General features: G+C 43.3%; 1 protein-coding gene across 10 annotated transcripts in view; it reads left to right on the forward strand.

Moving 5' to 3' along the window:
* The window catches only part of MYO9A (myosin IXA), a 174,924-nt gene that overhangs the window by 133,585 nt on the left and 22,098 nt on the right, over positions 1-19,241 (forward strand). For 7 of the 10 annotated variants that reach the window (XM_081888335.1, XM_081888334.1, XM_081888337.1 and 4 more), the window contains 3 exons: positions 1,883-2,085; positions 2,416-2,558; positions 13,100-16,424. The exons of 2 other annotated variants lie outside the window; for them this stretch is intronic. In XM_081888335.1, coding sequence (XP_081744461.1) covers positions 1,883-2,085; positions 2,416-2,558; positions 13,100-13,584 — 831 coding nt within the window. In that variant the 3' untranslated portion in view covers positions 13,585-16,424. Of the gene's footprint in view, positions 1-1,882; positions 2,086-2,415; positions 2,559-13,099; positions 16,425-19,241 lie in introns of those variants that run through there. One more of the 10 variants, XM_081888341.1, reaches the window with a different exon arrangement.

Raw genomic sequence — 19,241 nt, forward strand, 5'->3', positions numbered from 1 at the left:
GCGGCACTCATCTCACTTTATTGGCCTAGCGAGCCGGCATACAGCTTCTGAGTCATGTGGCCAGCATGACTGAGCCGCTTCTGGAGAACCAGAGCGGCGCACAGAAACGCCATTTACCTTCCTGCCTGGAGCGGTACCTATTTATCTACTTGCACTTTGACGTGCTTTTGGACTGCTAGGTTGGCAGGAGCAGGGACCGAACAACGGGAGCTCACCCCGTCACGTGGATTCGAACCGCCGACCTTCTGATCGGCAAGTCCTAGGCTCTGTCATTTAACCCACAGCGCCACCCGCGTCCCATATACTAAATATAGTCCTGTTAATTTTTTTTCAACAACAACACCAGTGGGGCATAACCACATTAGAGAATCAAATATATTTAAATTTAGATAAGCATTCAGACATTACAACCTGCCCCACACATACAAATTTAACACAGGCCTTTTCTGGAGGAGGTGGAGCTCTGGGGGTGGTAATTCTGTGCAGAGGAGCAGTGGAGATGAGGAGTGAGTGGTGTTTCATCTACCTGCCACATCCCTGCCTCAAATCGCTGCTCCCAAACAGCTTTTCCTTTGGGATTTCAAGCACATCTTTCTGAGAGTGCACATCTACAATTCTTTAGGCAGAAAAGCCGCTGTACAGATTGGAGTACAGATCTGGCAGTCTGAGAGAGGGATTCAATGCCTTCTCCCCACCACCTTTCACAAGAGCTCTTTCACTTGAAGCTGCTTTGCCCTAAGAAAAACAATTACTGGACATTTTCTGCACCTGCACGTGGGTGTACTGTGCAATTGCCTTCATGCCCTTTCCAAAACCAGCTGGCAGGGTGCTGAAGTAGATGGGACCATTTCCTCTGATCCATCAAAAGTTGTGTTTCTATGCAGATTCTCAATGGTGTACAGAAAAAGATCTTTCACTCTCCATTCTCACTTTTGCAGTTTTTCTTCTAGACTTAAATGCAATCTTGCAAGTGTGCAGTTCAAAGCCTTGACTCTTAAGAAAGCAAATTGTATCAAATTTGCTTTCAGCGCTTCGTTGGGTCTTCTTGCACAGAGGCGCAACCTTGGGATATTTTCTATTTATCTGGGAGTACGGCACACAGTGTCCGCCTAAGAGGGAAAAGGGAATTCTTTCCTGTTATAAGAACGTCAGCTCCACCCTTTCAGAGGTCCAGGATTGCTTCTCTAGAGCAAGCTCATTCAAGAAGAAAAGAGACAGCACTAAAGGAAATTGTATAAATTGAGACAGGTGTGATCTTGTAGGATCCAGTTCCATAGGACAGTCTGGAACTGCCTGATCAGAATTTGAATATTTCATGGCACTGTCTTCAGGGATAGCTACCCTCATGCACTTGTTAGTCATGGAATTTCACTACACAGTGCAAAATGGAGGATAATCAACTATAGGTGGATTTATCTCTTGTTCTCAGACTTTCCACATAGAAAAACACAAAGGTTTCTTACAATATTGTGTGGGAAGATTTTATATAGTACAGTATACTATATATAGTATAGCATAATAATATACTATATAGTATAGTAATATATGTAGAAATCCAGATATTCTCTTCTTGCACAGATGCTTTGGCCAACAGACTGAGGTACCTTTGTTGTAAACTACATCTGTAGAATAAAGGAGTGACTTCTGATATCTGCCAAAATTCTGCTCATCATCTATAATTGAAATGTTTTTTTTTAAGAACCTCTGAAATAATTCGTGTGTCCTTAAATGTGTATTTGCTCCCTGTTTTGTCTTTCTCTGCCAGTCACACACAGGTATTGTTTGTTTGCTCGTTATATTGCATACATATATCAGGGGTGTCAGTAATTTTCAGAGTGGGCTTAAAAGGCCGTGCTCCTCATTAGCGCTACTGTGCCTGCAGGGTAAAGGTCGGCTACATCGTGGGGCCTACCCAAGTCCTTCATCTCCAGCTCCTCTCCGGTTGCCATCTGCCTCTGATGCTTCTGAAGAGGTCCTGAGTGGCGAAGAGGCCATGGAGGCGGAGGTCTCTGAGCAGCAGAAAGTTGCCATGCAGGAAGAAGAGAGAGTTTTGACGGAACAGATTGAAAACCTTCAGAAAGAAAAGTAAGTGGATGAGGGGAACTGAGGAGCAAGGAGGGTGGTCAAGGTTGCCACGGTTCAAGAAATGGAAGCCTCACATAGGAGCTGGGTTGCACATTCAGATTGGGAGCAGGTTTGTGATAACCAAATGCTTTCTAGAACCATCCCAGCTGTAAATATCTTACAATGTATCTTCAGTTAAAATTGTTCGGTTTCGTTTGCCCAAAAATGTTTGCTCCAGATAATGTTGTGTTTTCTAGTGACCTAAATACTCCAGTACTTCCAGACTCCCTGCTCACGCTGCTGGTTTCTCTTCTTCCCTTTAGTCCAATTGTTTTTTGTTTGTTTCCTCAGGGAAAACTTAACTGTTGAGATGCTGGTACTAGACCCAAGAGCCTCTGATGATGAAACTCTGGAATCTGAGGCCTCCATTGGCACTGCCCACAGCTCTGAAAACCTGAACGTTGGTTATGAAGGAGACACTTTGGACAGAGCAGGTGAATAAAGACTGTTCCTAGTTAATTCGTCCATACGCACAAGATGGGATTAACTATCTTTGGGTGTCTGTCTTTGCTTATACATTATAACTGATGTGTCTGCTTTACCATATGCAAAGTTTGAAATATAAATCAGTTTTTGTTGTTGTTTTTTAAATTATTTATTAAAGATTTTCTTGTTTTACAGAAGTATGTGTAATGTCTCTCATATTTTTTCCATGTAACATTTTTACAAATCCGTTTCATTTGTTGAGACATTGGGGAGGGGGAAAGGGGGTGGAGGGAGGGAAGATGCGTGGGGGTGGGGTTGGGTGGCGATGTTTCTGTTATGCTTAATGTATGTAGGGTTTGGTGTCAGCGCTCTTTGTTTTGTTCACTTGTGTTCCTTTGGTGGTAAGAGAGGTTGGGGTTGGCCTAGGATGTGGTTGTTTGTTTGTGATTGGATGTGGTGATCTTTGTTTTTGTGTGTGAGTGGGGTGGGTGGGTGTTTCGGATCAGGTTAGCCATATTGATTTGTATGCTGTTGGTGGATTATTGTCGTTGTCTTGTTGGGCTGTGTATGTGATAAAGGGGAGCCATACCGGGGTAAAGGCATCTTCTTCTGTTTGTCCCCGTGTCAGTTTCAGTTTATTGGTTAATTTTTCTAGTAGGGCTGTTTCCCATACTATTTGGTACCATTGGTCCATGCTTACTCCTGACAGGTCTCTCCAGTGTCTGGTTATGGTGTTTCTGGCTGCTGAAAGTAGGTGGGTTATGAGTTCTTTGTGGTGTAAATGGGCATTGTTGTCTTGGAAGATGTTTAGTAGGGCCAGTTCTGGGGTGAAGTCTAATACTTGCTTAGTTATTTTACCTATTTCTTGCATGGTTGTTTTCCAGAATAGTTGGATTTTGGGACACTCCCACCACATGTGGAGGTATGTGCCTGTGGAGGTGCACCCTCTCCAGCATTTTGGTGAGGTTCCTGGGCGTATTAGCACTAGTTTTCTTGGTGTTAGGTACCACCTCTAGGTGAGTTTCAAAGTGAGTTCTTTTCTTTTCGTTGATATGGATTTAAAGGGGGGTTTAGACCACATTCTGGTCCATTGAGTGGGGTTAATCTCATAGCCTATGTCATTCTCAGATTGTTTTTTGATTGCGTCTAGGGGGTTTGAGGGATTTTGGAGTAGTATTTTGTATATTGCGGATACCGTCCCTTTACCGTTTCCCTTTGTAGTTAGGAGGTTTTCAAAGGTTGTCGGGGGCCTAGTTGCTGCTGATTTTACTGTTGGGTTGTTTAAGAGGGCATGTACTTGGTGTTGTGTTAACCAGGGCATTTGGGTGTCTTCTAGTTTGTCTTGTATTTCTTGTGTTGACAAAGGTTTTATAAAAGTCTATTGGGCGATATAAGCCTTTGGTTCGCCAGGTTTTTAATCTGGAGGTTTTGTGCTGCATGGTGGAATAATAGGTGGTACGCCAGGGAGATTAGTGTGGATGGGGTTGGGGATAGTTTGCCTATTTCTGTTTTCCATGGTTTGAGCATGGTCTGTGTGTTGTGGGAATTTTCTTTAGTTTGTTTGGGAGGAGTGGGTATGCTAGGTTATAGAGAATATCCTATATGTAGTCATATAGGTGTTTGTTAGGGGTATTTTGGGCCATATGGCGTTTAGCTGGTTGGTCCTGAGTCTCAGCTGGCGTGGATAGCCTAGTTCAGGGGTAGACCATCCTCCCTGTCATTTGCGATAGGGGGTGGTCAGTGACACAGTGTTAAGCGTCTTTGTGACGCCAATGTTGGGTATAGGGTTCATAAGCAGTGTTGCCAGTGTTATTAGCAACATGTTATTAGCAGAATGTTGGGGTGGGGATGTGGGTGTTGGTACGCTCTGGTGCCACCATTGTGCTGATTGTGTCAGATTTTAGCCTGTTTGTGGGTTGTTGGGTGGTGGGGAATATGTTTTGAAGTCATCTGGACTGGCGTTGGGGTGGGGATCTGTTGGGTTGAAATAACGACAGACAGGTAGCGAGTGTCATCTGGGAGGCATCTCCTCGAGCAAGTCCCAAGGAGCCTCTTTTATTGATTATTACAGCATTGCCACATATGTGCTTATTGCTGATTGGTTAACACAAGTACAAAGCAAAGGTTGCATTAATCACCAATAGATTAAAGACTGGGAAAGGGAGCGCAGAACTAGACAGGCATGAAAACCTCCTAATTAAATTATAACCAATGATTAATATAGTAAGACTTAAACAATTACTAATGATTGATATAGGAAACTTAAAAAAGCATAACAAGCACGTTCCGTAGATGTGATCAACTATGCATATAAGAACAGGTCAAAGGACAATGTTTTCCTGAACTCAATGTGAACTGAACATTCTAAAGTGGTGAGTGAATGTCTTAGTATTAGGATGGTTTGTGCAGCATTATGTACAGAAGCGAAGCTTAGGAGCAAGACTTCCCATCAGGCCACAGTCATGTGCAAGACTCATAGCATCCCATCATCTCCCCCTTTCTTTATTTATTTAATGGTGAGAAATACATCAGGATACGTGGTTTGCCAACGCATACCCTAAATAATTCTGCCCACCGATGTTGTTAAGTGAGTTCAGGGTGAATGGGACAAAAATACTTTGGGATTCGTGGTTTGCCAGCGCATGCCCGAAATAATTCTGCCCACATCTCCCCTAATGTTTACTGTTGGTGCTGCCATTTCGCAAAGTAGGCAGCAATGATTTTATTGGGTGGCTGAGGAGAAGAAAAACACTGAGACCAAAGGCGTATGAGACCAGGGATGCATTGGATGAAGCAACATAGCAAAATTAATATACATACTATGACAATAGCATATTGGAAAAGATTGCGAAGCCAATTCAGATTTGGCAACCAGCCAGTGAGCCACTGGGTAAACGAATCCCAGAGGCCAGGAAGTCCAACGTCCTGTTTGATGTGATGTGCGAGATTTTGCAAATGAGAAATCTGTTTTTGAATAGCCTTAGAATTGTCAGTAATATTAAAACAGCGCACATCATCCACTTGTTCGCATCCATAATGATGAAGCATCAGCAAATAATCAATTGCAGCGCGATTCTGTAAGAGTCCATGTTGGAGCTCACTCTGCTCTTTATTCAAAAGGTGAAGGGCTTGTGAGGTAAAGTTCAGAGCTTTTGCTGCAGAGCAAGCTAAAGAATTAATATCCTTGCTATTCCGTACAGCCAGTCCAGGGACTCCTGAGAGACAGCTAGAGAAATATATTCAGATCTGCTAGGGAGAGAAACAGAATCATCACAATCATTAGTCAATTCTACAGAGCGTTGATATCGAGAGCGAGATAAATGATGCTTCTTGGGTAAAATGATGGACAAACGGCTTAAGCAACAAGGTGTGCCATGGCTGATGTTTGCCGGAATATAATTGAATGTATAGCCTGGGCACGACCAGAACCAGCCTTCAGGCAGCTCTGTATATTTATATATATATGAAATATTTACATAATTAGAGCAATTAAAATTGTTATCCTTGCCCATTTTCACACAGTTGGTTTTAGTGCAATTGACCATACGGGCACAAGTGGCATTAGAGGAGGCCACGTATTGGGTTAACAAATCAATTGCCAGAGATGGGCGTCGACGCAGTTGGTTACCCCAGTGATGGTAACCGGAATAACCAAGGGTGCGAAGGGAATCATTTTGGGGTAGGGATGAATAAAACCAGGTATCATTTTGCATATCAAAAGGGTCATGGTAAACAGGGATAAGGCAAGAGCCAAGGATTTCACCTATTGATACCTGTTGAGTTAGGCAAAAGGAAGAAACATTGAGGGTTTTTGCAAAAGATTCCCACACATTTATTGGTGTGGAATCACCGCTGTTAGGAGCGGAAGCAGAGAGGGGCAAAAACAAAACACTGAAAATGAGCACTATCATGGAATTTAAATTAAGGCATGAAATGAGGCACAGAAGCAAATTATCAGGGGTTGCTTTTCCAGGTGCTGTTCCTTTCTAAACTGTTCAGCTTGAAGTGAGAGTGATTTTATTTGGCCCCACGTCACTGGTCCATTACGATTTCCCCGTTTGCGAGTCCTGGGGGGGCCGGGCGTTGCATCCTGAGCGATCTGCAGTTGACCGTCGAACTGTGGTATCAGATTCTGCAGGGCCTGTTGCCAAGCCATGATAGATGCAGATGCAGCATGCGGGAACCCAGCGAGCACCCTGTGGAGTAGAAACTGCAGCATAACCCTTTCCCCACGTAATCAATTTCACTGGTTCACTCCATTCGTTGGAGGGTAATATTTTATAACAGACCAGCGGGGCTGGAAGTATTTCTTTCTGCTGAAAATGCTTTTGGAGCCGAGTAAAGGATTCATCATGATCCTGTATGGAAACATTCAAATGATTAAGAGTAAAGAGAACACTAGCCAACCAACCTTCCTTTTCTGAAAGTGAGGCTGGGACTCCGGCCTTTTTTTCCTGCCGGATTAAAGCAGTTTTCAAAGTGTGGTTAGCACGTTCAACAGTAGCTTGGCCTTGAGAATTATAAGGGATGCCAAATAAATGGTGAATATTCCAAGTTTCACAGAATTGAGCAAAGCTTTTTGCGCAATACGCTGGGGCATTGTCAGTTTTTAAAGAATGGGGCTTGCCCATGACTGACATGATACGAACAAGATGATTGCAAACGTGTTCAACTTGTTCTCCCCTTTGAGGGGTGGCCCAAATGAAACCAGAGAACGTATCAATGCAGACATGTATAAACTTCCAAGGTGAGAAAGGGGGAAAATGAGTCACATCCATTTGCCACAACTGGTTGGCGTCCAGCCCACGGGGATTAACACCAGGGCTGGGGTGGCCAATCTGATTAGAGCATTGAGGGCATTGTTGGATAATTGCACGAGCCACTTCCAACGGAATTTGGAATTGGCGGCTAAGAGCTTTTGCATTTTGATGATGGAAAGCATGACTTTCAATGGGGGAGACAGGCAAAACCCTGAGTAGAGTCTGCTTTTGCATTACCATCAGTGAGAAAGCCTGGGAATGGTTGGTGAGAGCGAATGTGCACCACAAATAGTGGATGGGAGCGATTTGAGAGAAGCAATTGTAAGGACAGAAAAAGGCTCAATAGATTGTCATCCAATAAGGGACTTACATAGCTGCCCTGCAAACGAGTTATAACGTTTGCTACATAAAGACTGTCCACCACCAGATTAATTGGCTGTGAAGAGAAATGATGCAGAGCTTTAATAGCAGCTGCCAACTCAGAACGCTGAGCTGATTTTTGTGGGAGAGTATAGAGACTGTGCCATTCCCCATTCTGTTGCCATGCAACTACCCCCCTGCAGGGGGCTCCGTCAGTAAAGACAGTAGGGGCATCCAAAGGGGCAGGAGACAATATAGAAGAAAAAGACAAGGAAAATTGTTTGCCCATCTGCAGGCGAGGGTCGGCGGGAACATGACATCCCACCTGGCCAACAAAATCTGCTAAAGCGCACTGCAAATCCATGCTAGTGGAAAAAACAGTTTCCCATTGTTCTAAGGGCATGGGCACAATAATTTGGCGGCAATTGATGCCAAAGAGGCTTTTGCATCTGCTGATGAGCTGAGCAAGGAGGTCCACTAAAGGAGTCACCGTGTTCTTTGGCGTGGGATGTAAATACAGCCATTCAATTACGTGAACTTTTGATGGGCCTAACTGAATAAGGGCCGCAAAAGATTGGACAGAATCTGTCATTATGACTACATCTGGCAAAACATTAACAAGTGCTCGGTCAACCCAGTGGACACATATAATTTCCTTTAACTGGGCAACAGTTTTCTGTTGAGAAGAGGTCAAAGTAATTTGCTCACCAGGAGATTGATGGCCTTTTAAGGCTGAAAAAAGTGGCCGTAAAACTTCAAGAGGGATTTTAAAATATGGTCTTATCCAATTAATGCTGCCCAGTAATTGTTGCAGTTCTACATATTTCATTGTTTTTTGGAGCATGAAGCTCTCGGATTATGGGAATGGAATAGCTAGCTATCATTTTGTGTCCTAGATAATGAAAAGGAGAGGATTCCTGCACCTCTTCAGGAGCGATTTTCAAACCATAAATTGACAAGCAGGCTACCATATCCTGTTTCCATTGAGGGGGGAGGTGGGGGCCGTCAGTAATATATCATCCATGTAATGATAAATTAGGATGTGTGGATACTGAAGGCGGAAAGGCTGGAGGGCTTGATTCACATAATGTTGGCACATGGTGGGGGAATTCAGCATTCCCTGCGGTAAAACTTTCCATTGATACCGTTCCGTAGGTTGGCTATTATTTAACACAGGAACAGTAAAAGCAAAGAATTTACGATCCTTTTCCTGTAAAGGAATGGAAAAAAAGCAATCTTGCAAATCTATGATAGCCAATTGGTAGGAATGGGGGATTACATTTGGATTAGGCAGACCACACTGCAAGGGCCCCATGGGTTCAAGGATTTCATTCATTTTCCTTCAATCTTGGAGAAATCTCCATTTTCCACTTTTCTTTTTTATGACAAAGATAGGAGTATTATAGGGCCTAACAGAGGGCTCAATATGATCTGCCACTAGTTGCTCATTGACCAATTGTTTTAAAGCAAGTTACTTTTCCCCCGTTATGGGCCATTGTTCTACCCATACAGGGGTAGCAGATTTCCAGGTAAGGGGGAGTGCAAGCTTACTCATTAAATTGAATGGTAGCTTGTAATTGTTGCAGCAGGTCTCTGCCCCACAGATTGAGGTGGATTTTCAGCACACAGGGCTGGATATATGCAATGGTTTCAGAGCTATCAGGCAGAGAAACAGGCAGCCACTGTACGCTTTTAGAAGAGGTTTGAGGTCCACCCACACCCCAAACTGCAGAGGCAGACTCAAGGGGCCACGTGGGGTCCCAGCAATTACTGGAAATGACAGAAATGTCTGCGCCTGTGTCATTCAAGCCTTCCAGAACTTTGCCATTGCTTTTGTACTTACGAAGAAGTTTCTGTTCACCAATCCTCTGGATTACCGCTAATAGCTGTGGAGAGTGAGGAGAGAGCTGGTGCAAATTACTATCCATAATAGAAGCAGTAGGATGAGAAGGGAGCACTACCAAATGTGCCCAAGACTCACCCTTTTTTAACTGCATGGGCATATGGCTCCAAAATTGAACCATGATAGTGCCCACATAGTCAGGATCTAGGACTCCTGGAATAACCTGGATTCATTCTTTGGCTGCAGAGAATTAGGGTAAAATTAAGCCTGCGACCTTAGGTGGTAGTGGTCCTGCCATTTGGGTGGGCATGAGCACAATTTCCCCAGATAACGTCGGGGTGAGCACATGTTGGGTTGAAATAACGACAGACAGGTAGCGAGTGTCATCTGGGAGGCATCTCCTCGAGCAGGTCCCAAGGAGCCTCTTTTATTGATTATTACAGCATTGCCACATATGTGCTTATTGCTGATTGGTTAACACAAGTACAACGCAAAGGTTGCATTAATCACCAATAGATTAAAGACTGGGAAAGGTATGTGTATGTAGATTTTAGGGTTAGGAGGGTGAGACAGACTAGAGAAGCAGACTAAATCAAAGAGGGAAAGCGGGGGGGGGGGGATCTGAAGATGTTGAAGTTGTGATGCCTGGCAGTAGTATTTGTATACCAGAGGTAAAAGTATTGTAGAAATGAAAATGTATAGAGAGCCCTTTTGAGAGGGGCAAATTTAATATAATAATGTGTATGTGTTCTTTTAAAAAGGAGGGGGCAAGGGGAGACAGAGAATGAGAGGGGAGGGGGAGGAGGAAAGGAGAAGAAAGGAAAAGAAAAAGGGAGGGGGGAAGGGCACCAGTGGCAGTAGCACTGATATGGGGGGGGGAGTATTTTTATTTTTATTTAATTTTCAGAGGGGCTGGTAATATTGTAGTTGCAGGACAATGGGGGGAAGGTAAGGCTCCCTCCTCAAAAACAGACAAACTAAGAAACTAAAGGGGGAGTAAGAGGAAATGAGGAGTAATAGTAGTAATAATAATAAAAATGATTTTTTTTTTAAAAAAAGAAGTAATAATGATGATAAAAAATAGTAATTAAAAACAAAGTGTTTTCCCCTTTTTTCAAAAAATAGAAATGAGGGTAGAGACTGGGGTGAAAATAAAATGAAATACAGAAAATAGGGAAAATATGTTAGTGAGGGGCAGCTTGTCTGGTAAAAATAAAGTAAAAAATATTGGGAAGGAAGGAAAGAGGACAACAGCAAAAGCAAAAAGTCCCCTCCCTTTTGGGGGGATGGAAAATGTGTTTTTGGGTAATATATGGATGTATTTTTAAAATGGTGGTAATAATAATTTAGCGAAAGGGCTGAAGATTTAGGGAAGGGGGGGAAGGCGGGTTGGTTGTTTTTTTTAAAAGGGGGTTAAAAATGCATATGAAAAAAAGGGGGGAGTTTTGTGTATTAAAAAAAGTAGGGGATAGAGTTAATGAGAGTAATATAATATTAAAAAGTTGGTTGGTTATATCTTGTTTTTTTAAAAAAATAGAAGAATAACAGGGGAGGTAAAAAACACTCACACAAAAAGGAAGTAAAAAAAAGTAATAATAATAATTGAAAATTGAAAAAAGCAGGACGGGTGTTTGCGCAGCCTTCCTTTTGCTTCTGTTGTAAATAGAAATATGCCCTTTTCCCTTATGGGGTATCCAAGAGCCCATCTAGAGTCCTTACATAGGTTCCCTATTGGTAGGAGAAGATAACAGAGGCCAACCAGAGAATATTGAGAAGCAAAGCAGCTAGTAAGCCTGATCTTTATTGATTTGTTGCAACAGGGTGCTCCCCTCACATGCAGGAAAGGAGGAGGACCCACAAAAATGCTGTGTGAGGGCTTATAAAGACTTTTGAAATTCCCATCCTGTAGATCAAGACCACCCCCAGAAACATTATACATACATCACAGAAGGGGTGTAACCTAAGACCACCCCTCAGATACATCACACCTTCACAAAAACAAGCTGTCTAAAACAGAACATTTGCATGTTGTTTTTCTCCTGTCACAGTTTATCTCCTGTCTGGCAAGTTACTTGATTGGATTGCCTTGGGAGCCTGGCCATTCTTTTGTAGTGGTAAAATACTTATATCCTGGGCCAGGTCACAGGCTCACACCCTATTCATATCTTAAATGTGTCCTTAAGACAGGATTTGTGAGGAAAGAGACAATGGGGAGACTTTTCCAGTTTGACCTTGCAAAGAAACATTTGCTCAGTTTAGGAATCAAAAATGGCTTCAGCTCAGTCTTCCTGTGCTGATCTATGTACGTGTAGTTACGAACATTACCATATATCTAGGACCATAAAATTCCTATCACACTTCCTAGCCAAAGTTGGGGTCAGGCTCAGCCATGTGATTTTTCACGGCTTCCCATGCCCTCCTGGGGTACTTTCCTACCTCTCCTCCTTTCCCTTCTCAGCAGCAGCAGCCTTGCCGATAGCAGCAGCAGCAAGGTCGGGGCTCCGTGTTTGTTTTTTGGTTGTCCCCCCCCCCTCTCCTCTCTCCTATTTGCCGGCTTAGGTCTCAGGTCACTCGGCTCAGCCTGGGGGGAGGGGTCGGCAGCTCTCTTAGTTGCTGCGCTGGGCTCACCCGGTTCCTTGTCGGTTCTGGCGGCAGCGGCAGCAGTCCCAGCGGTCCGGCGCCAGCCAGGTAACCTAATTGATTCTGGTTGGCTTCAGGAGCTGCTCGCTGCTGTGGCTTCCACCATGATGCCTCGCTGGAAGTCCAATATAAATCAGTTTTGATGTTGCTTGGAGAAAATGGCATTCATTGCCTCCGGTGTGATGAATTCAAGAATCCCTCAGAAACCTGAGTATTGCAACTTTTGTGTTAAAACAAAGTTCTAGACCTCATGGCTGCAGACAAAAGTATGGGTAGTCAGCTTCTGCAAAAGTTGACTGTATCGGAGAAAGAAATACCCCCTAGTCAATTCTGCATTCTAATAATGGTGATGATCCTAAAGGTCTTCCCAAAGTAATACAATGGAGAATAACCAACTCCAGCCTTTCCAAATACCTCTGTAGTTTGCACACAACCTGCTCTGTGCAGCTCTCCCAGAGGTGATTTATCCCATTGGGTTAAATAGCAGATGAGAACAGAATGCAAGCAAGAGAACTATTGATAGACTGGGTGGCCTTTGCCATGGTCCATGAGAGGCAAGAAGAACAGAAGGGATCACCAGTTGGAGAAATCAATGAGTAGGGAGCACAATGTATTACATGCACCAGACCCTGGGAACAGTTGGATTTGGAAGCAGGGAATATGTGCTCACCGCAAAAAAAGGAAGGCTTAGTTACAGTTCCATTATGGAGCAGTTTGTTCCAAGTAGTATTTATTAAGGAATGTAAGAAAAAAAATTCCCAAGATAGTTTTACAAACAAGTTGGGAATCCTACCAACATGTGCAGCTGTCTTTTTGTTTTGGGTGTGCCTTCCCATTGTAGTTTTCCCTGATTGTATTCTGTTTTCCATACAACTCAGTAAGATATGTGCATTTTGGGATAATGCCAACACTTCTTAACACTTCTCTTGTATCTCTTTTCTGCCAGATAGAAATTTAGCACTTGGCTTCGCCAGACCCATCAAGGCAGACACCATCACTACCAGGCCTCGAAGGCATCTGAAGAAGCAGCAGGAATCTGTGGAGTCGGTAGACTCCTTTGTGTCTGCTCCATCTCTGTCACCCTCCCCTTCCTCTTCCTCCTCCTGCTTACCTCATGTAACTAGGAAGCGATTCCAGATATACTCCAAATCGCCTTTTTACCGGGCAGCTCCCTCTGGGGATGCCTCAGCACTCGAACAAGCGCCAGGGCACCTCAGAGGTTTGGATGACAAGCCGCAGTTCACCACTAGAGGGACTTTCAATCCCGAGAAGGGCAAGCAGAAGCTGAAGAATGTGAAGAACTCCCCACCAAAAGCCAAAGACCTCCCAGAGGCAACTGCCGGGCCAGGCCAGAAGAGACAGCCAGATGCTGCCAATTACAACAATGCCCAGCAGCTGGTGCTACTTGGAAACAATGAATTTATGGTATGAGCCGCGCCAGCTGATCTCAGCAAAATGGTAACATCTCATCCGTGACATCTTGCTGCTTCTTCAACACCGTCTGCTGCCACCGGCGTTCTGGAACTCAGTGTGTTGGGACTCTGTGTGTTCCCTCAGTAAACCTGAAGGAAGGGCCGGTGAGCTGTATCTGCATAGTCTGTCAGTCCCCAGTTCTGTCTGTGATGGGCAAGGGAATGTGCAAGCAGACAAGAACACCAGAAGACAATTGGAGTTCAAGAACCTCTTCTTGATCCCAGCTATCAAAGCAGCCGACTTTAGGGACTGGGTTTTTGCACGGATTCGTAAGCAAGGGCCCTCTTAGACGGACCCGCAGCATAAAGGAGACCAAGCTCTTGTTCGAAGCTATTCCTTATTTGCTTCATTGTGTTGTCAGATATTTAAAAATGTTCATTTCCACCCAAGCACTTCTCAGACAACCGTCAGGTGCACACCTGTTGTGGAAAAGAGAGCTTTTTGACTTTTTAAAAAGGTCAGAATAACAAATGCCAGTTTGATTCCAGGTAGGTCAATGCCAAATATTTGTGCCGAATGTTCAGTAGCCATAACCACAACAGGTGTTCTGTTTTCAGGGTACAGGATAGGCAGCATAAATAATAGGAGATAGAACCCTTTGTTTTTCTGGCTATGCCCTGGACACACTCTGCTGCTAGATGAGCAAAAAGCTCCACAAACAGACTGACGGGCAGGAAAAAAGTCACTCCCACAATCACTTTACTCAAGCAAAATGCAGTTGGGTGGAGAAGCAGTAAGGAGGGCTGCTGTCACAATCAGTCTGTTTAAAATGTGATTTAACATCACCTTTTTGCTGAACATCAGTATTAAGCAAAGTCAAAACAAAATCAGAGACTACTTGAAGCTCTTTGATAGTATTATGGTTACTGAAGTTCAATGTAAATATGTTTTGTTTTTTAACTTTCCCCCCACAATGTGGGACTTAACTTTTTCCCCCTTTAATGTGGGACATTTATGCCAGGAAGGTAAATGGGTGGGTGGAGGAAGCTAGAATTAGATCTGAGGTCTTGACAGTGTGAAAGGTAGTCGTTTTTTGCATCCTTATGTCATGAGGTAATTCCCACCAGTACCTTGCATTTGGAGCTTTCAGGACTTTGTCTTTGTGATGAATTAGCTGTGAATGTGTGTGGGAAAATTTGCTCCAGTTCTTGACTTTAGCAGTAATGTATGTATCTTTTAAAGTGGACCTTTGGGGAGCCCCATTTTTTCAGAGCATCACTGAGGATAGCAGAAAATATTAAGATGGCTAAGGTTTGCCCAGCTGCTTTGTACCACCCATGCAAATATAGCTGTAATTTAGAAAAAAACTTTTAATATAAAAAACTACCAACAGGGGCAGTCTACTGTGATTGTATACATGAGAGCAGGAAATCTGATAACCTTTAGTTACCAGCTTTTGTTAGTGATTGTATGCAGGTCCTACGCCTCATTTCTAGTCTGAGTGGTCTGACTGGCTAAGAATCAGTGATGATTTGGTGGTTTAAAACCAAACATGCAAGCAGCCCCTTCCAAATTCAGGCCGGGGTCTCCGATTACAAAAAAGGGGAGCAATTGAAAATTGCAGCTCCATTTGTGTGGGACTCGTGGCACAAACCAGCTGGACAAACTTCATCCCACTCGATATCTACTTCCACTTTACTCTTTTGCACTTGCCCTGTTAGTCAGACTTTGTCTGGCTGCTGACACAGGAATCCTCATCTGTGCTCCTCCTGCTTCAAATTACCCTTTAAGAAAGAGAGGAAAAGGAATAAAGCAATGTAGGACACCCACAGCCAGAAAGGGTTTCCCTACTCTCTGCACCCACCTCCCTAAATGCTAGTATGTTGCAGACTAATAAGCTGCACTCCTCTCCTCCCCCCCCCCAAAAAAAATCCTGCTCTTGGTCCCGAACTGCATGATAGTCATTGCATTTCCCACACACACATTAGATGCTTGTTTCTGTTTGAGCCACACTCAGCAAGTGCACAAAGATCCTTTGGAAACTTATCTTCTGGCCCTCATTTTGACTAGTTGCTCTGCTGGGAAGTGCTAGGCTCTGCATACACTCCAGGGTACTAATTCCCATTTCTTCCGGTGCAAAGCCTTCCTTTCAGCACTGGCCTTGTTGGGGGAGGAGGAGATAAAATTTCATAATTCAGATGGGTCCAAGCCAGAGTTTTGGTTGTTGCACTGTTTGTTTTGTTTTTGATACTGGCAACAGGAAGAAAAAAAAGTATTTCCATTCATTTCCACATCCATATTTTTGCCTGATACCTGTCTTCCAAGATAGCAGTCTACTCTCCCCACCTGCACTCCCTGACCTTGTGCAATCTGTAAGTACAGGGTCTTGGATTTTTCTCTCCCCACTCATGGTATTAAGTGAATGTACTCACCACTAGAAAGGACGTTGGCTGCATATAGTTATTTTTAATGGATTTTTTAAAAGTAATTTATAAGTATACTGAGTGTAAATTTTAAAAGACTTATGTATTGTAAAAGGATATATTGTCCTGTGTCATACTCTATAAATCTTACATGTTTAAAGAAGAATTCTATAAAGGAAAATGCTTTATTTTGCTCACTGAACCAGCTGGCTTGCAGTTACGCAGTCAGCTGGCACATTGTAATTTCATGTCTGGAGGTTTCTTTAGTTTTTTAAATTAATGTTATTTTTGTTTCTCTTTCCTGGAACAAGGCCGTCATATTCAAAGTGCAATTTGTGTAATATTTTGTAAATATGATACTATATGGCTGTACAAAAACAACTTTATGAACAAATAACTTCTAGCTTATTAAAGAAGAAAACAATGGAAAATAAAGTGAAAGTCGCATATTTCTTCCGCACATGCTGATGATCATAATCAACCATCTAGACAAAGGCTTTTGTGTCTTCGGGAGACAGGGGAATATTGAGAGCATGGAACCTAAGTTAGAAGCAGGGAAGTTGTACAAGGCCATATCAATTATGTGGTTCTGGGACTATGCCACTTCAGACTGCAAGGGCACATTTTAATCACTAGGGGCAGAAGAGCGCACTGGGTGGGTGGGTGGGGTGTTAAGGAAATCTTGTCATATGGGAAGAGAGGTCAGGGATCCCCTTCCCTAATGTGCTACTTTTCTACACACAGGGAGGTTGCTGGGTATTTTAATACAGAAAACTATTCGAACGTGATTCCTCATTAGGATCATTAGATGGTCTGCAACGATACTTTACCATGAGAAGTCTGCTGTGTAGTTTTTGCTGATTGTGTCGATTGGCTTTGTGTATGGGGCTAGGATAGTTATATTTGCCACCCTAGCAAATGCCTTCACCAAAAGTGGTGGAGATCTCTCTTTCCCTGCCTCTCACTCAGGGTCTTACACCAGCCAGACATCACCTTCGAGTGCGTACCCTCTTTAACCCAGAGCAGAGGACACCAAAGAACAAAACAAAACATAAACAAAAGCAAAGCAGATAAAAGAAGAAAGGAAGATAAAGATAATTTTAAAGTAAAATGAAAAAGAGAGACGATGTCCACATGTTTCAAATGGCAACAAATCCAGGGGAAAGGTGGGGGGGGAGGTAAGGAGCTTGGTCCCCCATTGCAGGACCCCTATATTTACTTGACACACACCCTCTCTGTGAAAGAGCAGTTCTCCATGGACTCACTTCCATCTGTTGACAGAACTGGAATAACAAAATGTATGTGTGTGTGTACACACACACAAACGCGTGTGCACACTCACACACACACACAGAATGGGCTGTATCCCGTGTTCTTGTCCACTGGCCCAGGGACAGACAAGCGAGTTGCACAACAGAAGAATCCAACACAACAGTTATGTTCGAAGAAACTGGTGCAACAGATTGCACAATCTATTGTGTGACAAAGTTACTAGCCACCTGCTTATGCATTTTATACAACAGTCCACTGGTGGGAAATACACACACACAAAATTTATTTCCCACCATTCATCACAGGTCCCAAGTGAGGCTACAACAGGTAAAGCAGTTACAAGTTTTTTTAAAAAGTAAAACTAAAGCAAAACACAGCATTGCACCTTGTACTTCCTCATGTATACACCTTTGTAATTTCCCCTTTTTAGTGTATATGAATAACTTAGAAATGAATGAGGATACAGCTATTCAGAATTTAAGTAGGGAATAAGCTTGGCTATTTTTGTAAGTATGTGGAATATAGTAAGTTGAAATCTGCCTTATACCAGAACAGGCTGTTGATACAGCACTGACTAGTAAGACATTCTCCAGAATCTCATGATAAGGGTCTCTTTTCCCATCACCACCTACCTGATAGTTTTAACTGGAGATGCCAGAGGTTAAACCTATGTGCCAAACAGTGATTTTATCACCAAACACTGGTTCTTCTCCAAAGGAAAGAATAATTTTACGTATAAGTGGTTGAACTCTGGTTAAGAATTCTTGGAAACATCTACTTTTTCTTTAAATTTCTGGAGTGTACTTTAGAGTCATTATTTTTCAAATTAACTTTGAAATGTAAAACTTAACTGACTGAAGTCCTTTATAGTCATTCATATTCCATCCGATAAAGCAGGTGTGTGGAATCTTTGACTCTCCAGATGTTGCTCCCATCACCACTGGCCATTGGCCATGCTGGTTGGGGATGACTTTAGTTGTAATTCAGCATCATCAGGAGGGCCAAAGTTTCCCCACACCTGCAATAAAGTATGATGAGCTTGTCTACCAAAGCTAATTCACAATAAGAATGTGTTAATGTTTAAGGGGCCAGGAGGTGCTTGCTGGGTTTTGTTTAAGCTTACAAATGTTTACACTGATGCAGCATCTTCTTTGCTCATGGTAAAGGTGTTGGCATCTGTCCTGCAAGAAGGGGGGAAACAAACAATTTTCCTGTTCTGCCTTCTACACATAGAAGCCCCAATGAACCCCTTTTTGCATGAGGGCAATGTCATGACTCTTGTGACTTGACAGACCAGGTCCCTTGGGAAATTATGGTTGCTAGGTTTGGAACAAGCCAGGATCCTAAAACTGTTAGCAGACGGACTGAAATAAAGCAAATGGAATCAAGAGAGAAAAGAAACTGGGACAGTAAATGCCCAACTTGCAGGGGGTTACATTCCAATAATAATAATAATAATAATAATAATAATAATAATAATAATAATAATTTATTATTTATACCCCGCCCATCTGGCTGGGCTTCCCCAGCTACTCTGGGCGGCTTCCAAAAAGATTTTACAATACTGTGATACATGAAACATTAAAAGCTTCCCTAAACAGGGCTGCCTTCAGATGTCTTCTAAAAGTCTGGTAGTTGTTCTCTTTGATATCTGGTGGGAGGGCGTTCCACAGGGAGGACGCCACTACCGAGAAGGTCCTCTGCCTGGTTCCCTGTAACTTGGCTTCTCGCAGTGAGCGAACCGCCAGAAGGCCCTCGGCGCTGGACCTCAGTGTCCGGGAAGAACAATGGGGGTGGAGACGCTCCTTCAGATATACTGGACCACGGCCGTTTAGGGCTTTAAAGGTCAGCACCAACACTTTGAATTGTGCTCGGAAACATACTGGGAGCCAATGTAGGTCTTTCAAGACCGGTGTTATATGGTCTCGGCGGCCGCTCCCAGTCACCAGTCTGGCTGCCGCATTCTGGATTAATCGTACC

The sequence above is a fragment of the Podarcis melisellensis genome (assembly GCF_964234715.1).
Source record: "Podarcis melisellensis genome assembly, chromosome: 14".
Taxonomy (NCBI): Eukaryota; Metazoa; Chordata; class Lepidosauria; order Squamata; family Lacertidae; genus Podarcis; species Podarcis melisellensis.